General features: G+C 46.3%; 1 protein-coding gene across 1 annotated transcript in view; it reads right to left on the bottom strand.

Annotated features, from left to right (window-relative positions):
* Positions 1-912: 912 nt before the first annotated feature.
* The window catches only part of si:ch211-57n23.4 (immunoglobulin superfamily DCC subclass member 3), a 36398-nt gene continuing 24320 nt past the window's right edge, over positions 913-12990 (bottom strand). Inside the window, exons 10-18 of the mRNA XM_056420355.1 lie at positions 11555-11805; positions 11138-11302; positions 7270-7458; positions 6356-6469; positions 4403-4529; positions 4068-4179; positions 2194-2251; positions 1207-1359; positions 913-953 (exon numbers count right to left, since the gene is read on the bottom strand). Of these exons, the coding sequence (XP_056276330.1) occupies positions 913-953; positions 1207-1359; positions 2194-2251; positions 4068-4179; positions 4403-4529; positions 6356-6469; positions 7270-7458; positions 11138-11302; positions 11555-11805 (1210 nt within the window). The remainder of the gene's footprint in view (positions 954-1206; positions 1360-2193; positions 2252-4067; positions 4180-4402; positions 4530-6355; positions 6470-7269; positions 7459-11137; positions 11303-11554; positions 11806-12990) is intronic.

Here is a 12990-nt window from a genome sequence, read left to right as displayed (position 1 = left end):
TGAGGAAATATTAAAATTTTATGAGATAGGATTTTAGAGTTTTCTTAAGCTGTAAGCCATAATCAGCAATATTAAAAGAATAAAAGGCTTGCAATATTTCAGTTGATTTGTAATGAATCCAGAATGCATGACATTTTTGTTTTTTAATTGCATTACAGAAAATAAAGAACTTTATACAATATTCTATTTTCTGAGACAGTCCTGTATACATATATATTTATACATATATATACATATATATACATACATAAAAATACACATATATATACATACATATATATATATATACATATATATATATATATATAACCACGCTCAGAAGCATGTTGCTGTGCTCTGGGTGTGGGGAAGTGTAAAGGTAAAGACTCTGAAGGTAAAAAAGGCATTTGGTTACATATTTCTTTAAGATAGCTAAACATTTGGCAAGAATTCAACTACTTTAAAAAAGAAAGCAAGTATTGACAAAATATCTGACATCTTCATTTGGTTACTCTTTAAAAATTTAAACGTGAGGAACAAAACAAACTGTTCCATGTTGAAGGGCGCACCTGCAAAGAGCAAACTAAAAGGAAAGATTCAAATATATTGTGTTTTTAAAATGACAATACAACCGTGAGAATGTTTTTTGGCTCAGTTGGGCGCGTCACACACAGGTGACCCTTCAAAGCGGAACAATCCAAACAATGTGGAGTAAAATCTCTGAAAGTAATTCTAGAAAGGAAAATAAAGAAAACCATCAAAATGTTTACATCTTTGGGTATCATTCAGCTTGGTTTTCAGACAATTACTTTTGGGATAGGCTGACGGGTGGAACATGAGCATTCAGGCATCAAGTATCACCTTCAAGCTCCGCCACCAACTCAGTCATCCAGGTCCTAGACTGGGGACCGGTTCGGACTCTGGAGGCTTGGCCTAGCAGCACGGCCTCAAGCGGTCCTTCCTGGCCGAGTCTTCTGCAGGTCCAACAAGCTCCTGTTTGTTTTAACTTATTGTGTTTGATGGACTTCATTGGAGAGAAAAAAGGCCTCATGAAGCATTCATGAGTCCAAATGTTCTGCACAGACTTGTCTGATGTTGAGGGTCTTTAAAAGTCACAGAAAGCCACAAGTAGCACCATGAAGCAGGCGAGGCTACAAGGTCTCCTTGAGTCTTCTGAAGGTGAAGGTTTCCAGCCCAACTGGACGTGTTGAGGAAACGAGAGGCTACTCGGCTTCAACAGGAAGTTGCTGAGGCTCTCGCGGATCTCTGGAACCGCGAGGCTTCGTTCAGGCTCGGCCGCGGTGGTCTGGCTTTCCCCGGTCGTGTCGTGGTGAGCGCTCTCTGGACCGGACCGGCCTGGTTGGTGACTGGCACAGAACACTGGCAGGGGTCAAAGGAATATGTGCTCAAGGGGAAGGGTTTCCCTTGTTTTTTGGTTGAGGTAGACTTGGAGCAGCACGATCAGGCTACCGTTGGCCATTGGCCTCCACTATGGCTCAGACATTCCTGTCAGGCTGAGGTAGCGTTCTTTGGAGGTGTGCAGGTCTTGGCTGAGGAGTAAAGAAGGCCCGTTCACACGGTTCCTCTAAATGGCTCGTACGGTGATGGACAATCATTTCATAAGGCGTTCGCGAAGGCCACTGTGTTTCTATCCCTTTCTTATTGCAGAGGAACTGAAGGCAAAGTCAAGTCACTATGGACGTCTTCATTTGAGGTTTGAAGACCACAGTGCACATCTTCACGAGTCGGCTTAACACAGGAGGTCTGAGGAATATAATCTGTTGGTTCTGGAACAGACTCCCACTGGAAAGGCGACGGCGCACTGTGGCGTACATGCAAGAAGAAGAAGACAGGACGTCGTCTGGTGTGGCAATGCTCTTGTGAAGGCGTGTTCTACATGCACACAGGCAATAAAGGCAATACGCTTTGGTTTGAGGTAGAGGTGGAGGATGAGGTTTGGGGGGGGGGGGTAGAGGACCAGGATGTACACTGGCCCTGTATGCAGTCTGTCAGAGTTGTGTGGAAGCTACTTTCAGGTGACTAGCAGCCGGTTTGGGGCTAAACTAAATCTGTTAAAGGGCACAGAGGGTGCTCATTGGCGGTGGGGGTGGTGGAGGTGGTGGTGGGGGTGTTTCCTAAGTGAGGAGCAGACTGCAGGGAGGACAGGGGTGTGGACGTCGATAATGATGACCAGGTGTTAGCCAGTGTCCGTGCCAGGCAAACCGGACAAGTGCTGCTCAATGACCACCTGGTACTGCGCTGGACAGACCACCTGCTCACAGGAAGAGGAGGAAGGAGACAAGAGAGGACACAGACAAGGAATCAGATACCTTTGAAATGTTCTGTGTGACATGCACCAAAGAGCCAGTGATGTCACAATAAGACTATTCATAATTCCACCATTCATCTGCGAAGTCTTGGGCGACTGTGGGTCAGTGGTTAGCAGGTCTGTCCTTCAATCAGGGGGGGTTGGTGGTTCAATCTCCGCCCTAGTCGATGTGTCCTTGAGCAAGACACTTAACCCTGAATATCTCCCTGTGTCTACGGTGTGTGAATGTAACAGGATTGTAAGTCGCTTTGGATAAAAGCGTCAGTTAAATGACATGTATTGTAAAAAGTCTTCCGTAAATTCCGACGTATAAGCCGCTACTTTTTCACGCTTTGAGACTTCGGCTTTTACAACGATGCGGCTAATCTGACCAATGAAGTTACCGAACCGGTCGCAGTGGACCAATGAACTGTCTCGGCAGACTAAGAGGCTGTTTAATTCCGACACTGAAGAAGAGGACTTCAATGGTTTTAGTGCACAGGAGGACAAAGGCGAAGGTGACCCATGACTTTTCCTGGTTGGTTCCTATATTTTCAGTCAGAAAATGTGTGCTGTTCAATTCCGATACTGAAGAAAACAACTTTAGTTCTGTTAACAGCACTGTTCTGAAAAAAAACATTGGTATGTAGTTGTGGCTGTTACCGGCATTTATTTAATTAAAAGTTAAAAAAAAATCTTTCCTGTACTATCTCGGCGCATTAATATCTCGTGTTTCGGCTAACTTTTTTACAGTTCGGAATTTATGGTAGTTTTACTACTGTACAGTTTGTGTTTAAAAGAGCTCTATTTGTCTCAGAGGTCACTTTAACAATATATGTGGAAGCCCTGAACCAAAGGGATATTTTTTTTAAATTTGAATGTTTTATGTTTAAATCCCCTTTGCTGTGCGACTGCATCGGACATAATTAATTTGACTTCTAGATTAGGATGTTCAATATATAGTTCCTATAATCTATAATTAACTGTGTGGACAAAATACAGACACTTGAAATGTCCTCATTGGAATCATTAAAACCACAATTCTACGGCCCTTAAAGTCAGGCACGTGCACAGATAGAGCCCTAGTGGTGCTCAAGCACCAGCCCTTTTGCCCTGGATGAGAAAAGTGCCCTTTCTGCTGGAGCCACATTTTCTCTTCATTATCAGTATTTAAGAAATAAAGTTACTCTCTGTCATCAAGTCCCCCCAAATGTGTATGGATATCTGTCAGGGCCCTCCCTCCTCCACTTAGAGCGCAGTAACCACAAGAAAAAACAACACTTGTTATAACTATACTTACTAATTGAGAATGATGTCATGCCGGGAAATATCAGACTTCCGTGAAAACGTTATAATGCCTCAGTCTGATATTTCCCGGCATGACCTCACTCTGGGTTAGTAAGTAGTTATTCCAAGTGTTGTTTTTTCTTGCATTTACTCTTTTCATCCGAGCGGTCGAGGTTAGTAAGTCGTTTATTATATGGCATTTTTTCGCTCCTAATGTTTTGTAAGTAAAAACAAATTGTAATATGTCATTTTGTTCAGCTCTCATGTCTTCTCATGACACGATGTGTTTCAGTTGTTTCCTAGCAACCAATTACTTAACTTCAAGTTACAGTGATCAATAGAAAAACCATTTTGCCGATGGGTGCCCTTTTGGGGGGGGGTTTGAGCACCTGCCCCCCAAAATCTCTGTGAACGTGCCTGCTTAAAGTACATGTGTTTTAGCCCTGGCTTATAAATGGTACTTCTAAAAGTACAAATACACCTGCGTGAGTACCTGAGGTGGTAACTCCTCCCCGGGCCGGGTCGCTCCGTCCTTCAACCCGTGGAGTCCGGTGTTGTCCCTCGGGACGGACCAGCTGTCCTGAGTCCCTTTACTGCAGAACAGACTGAGAGAAGACTCCCGCTATGAGTACACACCATGCACAACTTACCATCAGCTGGAGGAGCATTACTCTAAACTAAATAAAACGGAATCATTCATTAAAGGTGCAGGATTGTCCAAATAACCAATGAAGACGGCTGGTCCAGGTATGCAGACTGACACACCGCTCAGTGGAGTATTACTACACGATAGAGTATGACTACATTGTAAAGAGCATCGTCTCTTACCTGCGCCGGTACCCAAACATGAGGAAGAGCACACAGAAGATGATGCAGGCGGTGCCGATGTGGATGCCGATGACGATGCTGCCCAGAGAGGCCTCTCCCTCCCTGCACTGGCACAGACTGTCTCCCCCTGAAAGCAGCACAGCACCAATGAGGAGCGTCCTTCACCAGCCACATGTCCCACAGAGCGTGTCCTCCTCCAGGAGGGCTCCACATGGGGATCATATCCTAAACCAGGTTCTCATTTGACTGTTTGCTGCCTGCGGTTCCTTTGGGTCTTTCGCCTGCAGCCTTTTTATCAAGAGATCTTTCTGTCCAGCAGACAACATGGTCTTCAAGACGAGGGTTTATTTTGGATTTCTCCAGGAATAAAGTGACAAAAGACCAATTACCTCCTCCTCCACATATCGGAACATGTTTATTGAGGTTTGTGTTGAGGATTCCAACAGATCATTGGATAATACTATGAGACGGCATAGATCCTATCTGCCTGATGGATCATCGAGGTCTGGGTCGTGGAATTCCTGCTACCGACCACGCCACTGCCCTGTTGAGACTCCGCCCACTGTTGAGACTCCGCCCACTCCTCCTCTCTACCTCCATCTGCCTGATGGATCGTGGAGGTCTCCATCGTGGAATATGCCTACTATGAACTATTCATACACTCTGTCACATTCATTGAATGTATTTTAACTCTAATCTGTCCTTCTGTACACATTACATCTATTGTTCTGTCCATCCTGGAGAGGGATCCTCCTCTGTTGCTCTCCTGAAGGGTTCTTCCCTTTTTTTCCCCCTGAAGGGTTATTTGGGAGTTTTTCCTGGTCCGATGCAAGGTTCTGGGGCAGGGATGTCTATGTGTACAGATTGTAAAGCACTCCGAGACAAATTTGTAATTTGTGAAATTGGGCTATACAAATAAACTGAATTGAATTGAATTGAATTGAATAAATACAGAGTGACTAATTGAGATGTGACTTTCCTGGTCCAGGATCTGGACCCGGTCTGGCCCAGTGGTCCTGGACCTGGTCTGGCCTAGGGGTCCTGGACCCGGTCTGGCCCAGGGGTCAGCAAGCTTTCCTATCCAAAGAGCCATTTGGCCATATACATTTTCTACCAAATAAAATGCATCTGTAGCCACAAAAAAGCTATTTAATATCACAATTTATTGAGTTTTATAAGTTTATATATATATATATATATATATATATATAAATAGTCATATTATATATGCAAAAACTATAGTTTGTTTTAGTTATGAGATTATAGAAGCAGAATAAAGACAATTGTTGATATTTTACCGGTTATAACAAAATCAAACTCTTATGAAGAGTTGGAAAAAAAATACACTGTTAAATTAATCAGACAACTATATCGATCTTTAAATTTATTTATCCATTGGCAGTTCAACGAGGGCGGGGTTCTGACAGCGAATATTACATTTCATTTTTTTATTTTCATTGACGCAGTAATAGCTCAAACTCAAAGATAAGAGGTGTTCCCTTTGAATGATCGTCCACTGAGCAAAACATAAATAACTAGAACGGGCACTCGGTAGAGCGCATACCTTCGCATATCACAATATTGAGCATTGAATTATGAACATTTTGGCATTAGTTGCATGCCAATTGGATAAAAATTGACCGTGCTATGGTAAAAAGAAGATTTTGACCTATCCATGACCTTGACCTTGACATTTGACCCGATTGATCCCAAAATCTAATCAAATGGTCCTCGGATAATAACCAATCATCCCACCAAATTTCATGCGATTCGGTTTAAAACTTTTTGTTGTTATGCGAATAACACGCATACAAATAAATAAATAAATAAATACACGGCGATCAAAACATAACCTTCCGCATTTTCAATGCGAAGGTAAATATATATATATATATATATTTTTTGTTTTGTTTTGCCAAAGCCTCATGGCTACAGGTCTAGGCTCCTACTCACCAGTGGCCGGGTCACTCACGCCCTCCTCGGCCAGCGACACCAGCCTCTTGAAGCAGTCGCTCTCTCCGTTTCCATTGTAGGCCACCAGCTTCAACTCGTACACGGCCCCGGGGTCTGAGACACATGATGAGTCAGAGGAGGTGTTGAGGTGGTGTGGAGTAACTGCAGATCGTTATTAAACCCAATATGGTTCATGAATGAGAATCTCCCGTTGTATTAGGTCATGTGACAACGAGACAGAACCTAACTGACCACATCATGGGACATGATCAATGACCTGTACTGTGGAGCTCTTTACCACGACACAACATCATCCACCCATTCACGCCCTGATGGGAGGAGCTACGGTTCCACCTGCACACCAGCAGTAACTAACATTAACATAATAACACGTATGTATTGGTCATATTGCAGGTGTGTGGAAAGAACGAGGAGTCTGGTGTTCCCTGAGGCGGATTTCTCTTCCCAACACAAACGTATTGACATTCACTTCCTGGTTTAACACCCCCGTCACCAGAGTTACGCCCCTTCTCTTAAAGGGCCCCCGTGTATTCGTCCTTAGAATTCACCTTGACCCCACCAGACCCTAACATAACATAAACATATGGATTATTGCATCAACCCATCCTTAGTGGGCTGCAGTGGAGCCCGGGGAGCCGCTGGGGGTTAAGGGTCTTGCTCAAGGACACTGTTAAACACACCACATCATCTTATTCAGGTTTCAATGACACGTCATTTTCTAATTTTGTAAATGAATTTTTCCGGGAGAGGTTTCATGAAGGCACCGTGCAGCTGCGGTCTCGTATTACACGTTAATCATTTTTCTCTTGGAGGTTGGGAAGACGAGAGCATCGCCATGGTTACGGGCACCGGGCCTGGAGGTGTCACGGTGAGAACTGAAGACGCTCTCTCACCCAGCGTGGAGATGGTGTGGGCGTTGATGTGACAGGGCAGCTGGATGGGCCCCTGGAAGTCGGCGAGGGGGACCCTGCGGTAGGACAGCCTGAAGCCCTCGGCCCGGCCCGCCTTACTGGGGAGCTCCCAGAGCACCTGCACGGCGCTGGAGTTCACCACCTTGGTGAAGAAGGTGGGAGAGGCCGGCACTGGAGGCAGAAAGAGACGGAGACACAAGCTGATGGAGACTAGACGAAGACACTGAGTACGTAAAGACACATTCATACCAACATGAACCTCTTGAGGGAGGGCGTTTTTCATATTATACCAAAGCAATTTTAATGTCAATTTACTGATGAATAACTTATCCACCATTTTTCATTTTATACCAAAGCAATTTTAAATGTCAGAGGGGGAAGCGAGCTGGCGTGCTGGTTAGGCTGAGACGTCGAGCCAATCGACCCCCACTACCCACCATTTTACTGGCAAATGTACAGTCTTTGGACAATAAGCTATGCGAGCTACAGGCTCGTATTCAATTCCACCGGGAAACTAAGGACAACTGCATCATCTGCCTTACGGAGACATGGATGTCGGAGGAGGTTACCGACTCAGCCATCGAGCCGGCAGGATTTTCCGTCCACCGCGCGGACAGAACAAAGACTCTCTCTGGTAAAGATCGTGGAGGGGGGGTATGTCTCATGATAAACAGATCTTGGTGCAACCAAAGTCATGTACATACTCTCAAGTCGTTCTGTTCCCCGGACCTGGAGTACCTAATGCTCATGTGTCGACCATTCTGGCTACGCGGAGTTTACAGCAGTCACCGTAACTGCTGTGTACATTTCGCCTCATGCTAACACGTACATAGCGCTGTAGGAACTCTTCGGGCAGTTCAGCGAGCAGGAGTCGGCACACCCGAGGCTGCTTTCATTGAGGCGGGGACTTCAACAAAGCGAACCTGAAGAAAGTTCTCCCGAAGTTCTACCAACACATAAAAAGCAACACGAGGGGGGAGCGGATTCTCGACCACTGCTACACTCCCTTCCGGGATGGATACAAAGCCCTCCTCCGCCCACCGTTCGGCAAATCGGACCACCGCTCCATCCAACTACTCCCCGCCTACAGGCAGAGGCTTAAGCAGCAACCAATCGCTGTGAAGGAAGTGCAGCGCTGGTCGGACCAATCGGAGTCTATGCTACAGGACTGTTTTGAACGTGCTGACTGGGATATGTTCAGGGTCGCGTCGGACAACAACGTCAGTGAGTACGCGTCCTCAGTCACCGGGTTCATCAAGAAATGCATAGATGACGTTGTTCCTACCAAGTCGGTTCGGTTATCCCAACCAGAAACCGTGGATAAATGGCGATGTTCGCGCTGCACTCCGGGCGTAACACGCCTTTGACTCGGGAATATGGCGGAATACAAAGAGCCCGCCACGACCTCCGTAAGACCATCGGCTCTGCCAGCGGGAGTTCAGGAACAAGGTGGAGGAAAAGCTCAAGAGCCATGACGTGAGAGGTGTGTGGAAGGGGCTACAGACAATCACGGACTTCAGAGGGAAACCAGCGGTGAAGAGAACTCCTCTACCTCCCTCCCAGGCGAGCTAAATACATTCTTTGCTCGGTTCGACGTGAACGGCAGCCCGCGAAGGCAGCGCCGCCGAGGAGACCAGCCTGCTGATCATCTCAGAGGCTGACGTGCAGAGCCTTCAAGCGGGTGGACATCCGGGCGGCAGGTCCCGACCACATCCCGGGCGCGCCCTCAGAGCATGTGCAGACCAGTTGGCAGGAGTCTTCGCAGACATCTTCAACCTCTCCCTGTCCCAGGCTGTTGTTCCTGAGAGCTTCAAGATGTCCACCATTGTGCCTGTCCCCAAACACCCCAAGGTAACCTGCCTGAATGACTGGAGACCCGTAGCCCTCACCTCGATTGTCAGTAAATGCTTGAGAGGTTGGTCAAGGACTTCATTTGTTCCATGTTGCCTGCCACGCTGGACCCATGGCAATTTGCATATCGTCAAAACAGATCCACCGACGACGCAATTGCCATGGCACTTCACCGCCCTTTCCCACCTGGAGGAGGAACTGTTGTGTGCGAATGCTGGTTGTGGACTACAGCTCAGCGTTCAACACTATTGTTCCCGCCAAGCTCGACACCAAGCTCAGAGGTCTAGGCCTGCACTCTACCATGTGCAGCTGGATACTGGACTTCCTGTCGGGCCGCCGCCAGGTGGTGAGGATGGGCGGTACCACCTCAGAGCCGCTGACCCTCAACACGGGAGCCCCTCAGGGATGCGTGTTGAGCCTCTCCTCTACTCCCTGTACACCCACGACTGCACGGCCATGCACAGCTCCAACGTCATCATCAAGTTTGCTGACGACACAACAGTGTTGGGGCTGATTACCGACGACGACGAGACAGCCTATAGGGAGGAGGTTGGATCACTGGTACAGTGGTGCCAGGAGAACAGCCTCGTCCTCAACGTCAAGAAGACCAAGGAGCTGATCGTGGACTACAGGAAGCGGAGAGGAGAGCACACCCCATCTCCATAGACGGAGTTGCAGTAGAGAGGTCAGCAGCTTCAAGTTCCTCGGCGTGCACATCTCCGAGGACCTCACATGGACCACGCACACCACTCACGTGGTGAAAAGGGCCCAACAACGCCTGTATTTCCTTAGGCGACTGAGGAAATTCAACATGGCCCCCGCATCCTCAGAACATTCTACACCAGTACCATCGAGTGTTCTGACAGGTTGCATCACCGTCTGGTACGGGAACTGCACCGCCCTGGGGCGTAGGGCACTACAGAGGGTGGTGCGGTCGGCACAGTACATCGTTGGAGGTGAGCTTCCCTCCATCCTGGACATATACACCAAGCGGTGCGTGGCCAGGGCCAATCGGATGATGAAAGACAATAACCACCCCGGCCACAAACTGTTCACCCTTCTACCGTCAGGCAGGCGATACCGCAGTATCAAGTGCCGCACAAACAGACTGAGGGACAGCTTCTTCAGTCAGGCCATCAGGCTGCTGAACAAGGACGGAGACCCTCATTAACACTACACACCAGAACATATTCTGTGAATATCTATGGCCATGGTGTATATTTTATTACATTGTTTATATATATATATTGTATGTATATACATATATATATATATAGTCTCAAAAAAAGTGTATATTTTATTACATTGTTTTATATATATATTGTATATTCTATTACATTGTTTTATATATATATTGTTAATACTTTCTTCTTTTTTTTGTCTGGATATTGTATAGTTTATTCTCATTCTTATTCTTTTTTTAGTCTGCTACTGCTGTCGGGTGTTTTGCACATAAGAATTTCACGAACCGATTATACTTGTATAAAAGGGGATGTGACAATAAAAACTTGAAACTTGAAACTTGAAACTTATAGCTATAGAAATAGACTCATGAACTTGCACTGAATTGAGTATTTATGCGTGGAAGCTGTTCTCTGGTTACACAACGGGCTCTTTGAACATAACATGGAACAATAGTGTTCACCTAGTTCAGTTCAAACATGTGTTTCCACCAGTTTTGCATTGATGCACTGTCACTTTACATTTGTAATTTTCTAAAAATTTGATTTGACTGCTGAGCATCTCGGGATATTTAACTTATGCTATTGTTTTCAACACGACTTCTATAGCTTCTACTGGACTTTGGAATCTTATCTTATTTTCTCTCGTCTGATCCGATGTGAGGTCAAAGGTCAGGGATGTCGTGTGTGTACTGATTGTAAAGCCCTCTGTGGGGAGTAATAATTTGTGATATTGGACTATATAAAATAAACTGAATTGAAAATTGAATTCATCTTCTTCTGCCTCAGAACCCCCCTCCGGTGTCTGGTGCTCTTACCGCCCCCTAGTGTCGTGGTGACCACGGTGTGGGACTGCTGGCTGGCGCCCAGAGGGGAGTAGGCCTTCAGGTACAGGGAGTAGGTGGTGGCTGCCTCCAGGTTGGCCACATCATGCTGGAAGCTTCCTTTACTGATCGCTTCCTGCAGCTCCAGACTGTCAGGGTCTGAACCACACACACACACACACACACACACACACACACACACACACACACACACACACACACACACACACACACACACACACACACACACATTGCTCAAGGACACTTTGCAACTATGGGGAGAGCGGGGATCGAACCGGGTACCTTGTGCTCTCAGGACAAAATTGAATGACGTACAGATGGTTTGTTTCTAGTAGACTTGCTGTGTGTGTGTGTGTGTGTGTGTGTGCGTGTGTGCGTGTCGTCACTCACCTCCTATCTTGCGGATGTGCAGGACGTATCCGATGATGCTGTCGGTGCCGCTGGCCGGCGGCTGGCTCCATGTGATCTGCAGGGCGGTGGTGGACAGCGCGCTGCCGGCCAGGCCCTGGGGGGCACCGGGCAGCTCCTGGTCCTGGGCCACCGCCAGGCGGGCACTGGCCTGGTTGGTGCCGGCGCTGTTCTCAGCGATGCATTGGTAGATGGCCTCGTCCTCTGAACTGATACGGGTCAGAGCCAGAGTGCTGCACGACAACACACAGCTCATCAACCCACTGCTCGTCATCTACCACTACTACAGCTAGTCTGTGTTACTACTACCACTACGACAGCTAGTCAGTGTTACTACTACCACTACTACAGCTAGTCAGTGTTACAACTACCACTACTACAGCTAGTCAGTGATATTACTCCCACTACTACAGCTAGTCAGTGTTATTACTACTACCACTACTACAGCTAGTCAGTGATATTAATAACACTACTACAGCTAGTCAGTGTTACTACTCCCACTACTACAGCTAGTCAGTGTTACTACTACCACTACTACAGCTAGTCAGTGTTATTACTACTACCACTACTACAGCTAGTCAGTGTTACAACTCCCACTACTACAGCTAGTCAGTGTTACTACTACCACTACTACAGCTAGTCTGTGTTATTACTACTACCACTACTACAGCTAGTCAGTGATATTACTACCACTACTACAGCTAGTCAGTGTTACAACTCCCACTACTACAGCTAGTCAGTGTTACTACTACCACTACTACAGCTAGTCTGTGTTATTACTACTACCACTACTACAGCTAGTCAGTGATATTACTAACACTACTACAGCTAGTCAGTGTTACAACTACCACTACTACAGCTAGTCAGTGATGTTACTCCCACTACTACAGCTAGTCAGTGTTACTACTACCACTACTACAGCTAGTCTGTGTTATTACTACTACCACTACTACAGCTAGTCAGTGATATTACTAACACTACTACAGCTAGTCAGTGTTACTACTCCCACTACTACAGCTAGTCAGTGTTATTACTACTACCACTACTACAGCTAGTCAGTGATATTACTACCACTACTACAGCTAGTCAGTGTTACTACTACCACTACTACAGCTAGTCTGTGATATTACTACCACTACTACAGCTAGTCTGTGTTATTACTACTACCACTACTACAGCTAGTCTGTGTTACTACTACCACTACGACAGCTAGTCAGTGATATTACTCCCACTACTACAGCTAGTCAGTGTTACTACTACCACTACTACAGCTAGTCTGTGTTATTACTACTACCACTACTACAGCTAGTCAGTGATATTACTAACACTACTACAGCTAGTCAGTGATATTACTACCACTACTACAGCTAGTCTGTGTTATTACTACTACCACTACTACAGCTAGTCAGTGATATTAC

This window comes from Pseudoliparis swirei, chromosome 1, assembly GCF_029220125.1.
Source record: "Pseudoliparis swirei isolate HS2019 ecotype Mariana Trench chromosome 1, NWPU_hadal_v1, whole genome shotgun sequence".
NCBI lineage: Eukaryota > Metazoa > Chordata > Actinopteri > Perciformes > Liparidae > Pseudoliparis > Pseudoliparis swirei.
Note: the sequence above shows the minus strand (reverse complement) of the source record. Positions and strands in the feature narration are given on the sequence as shown.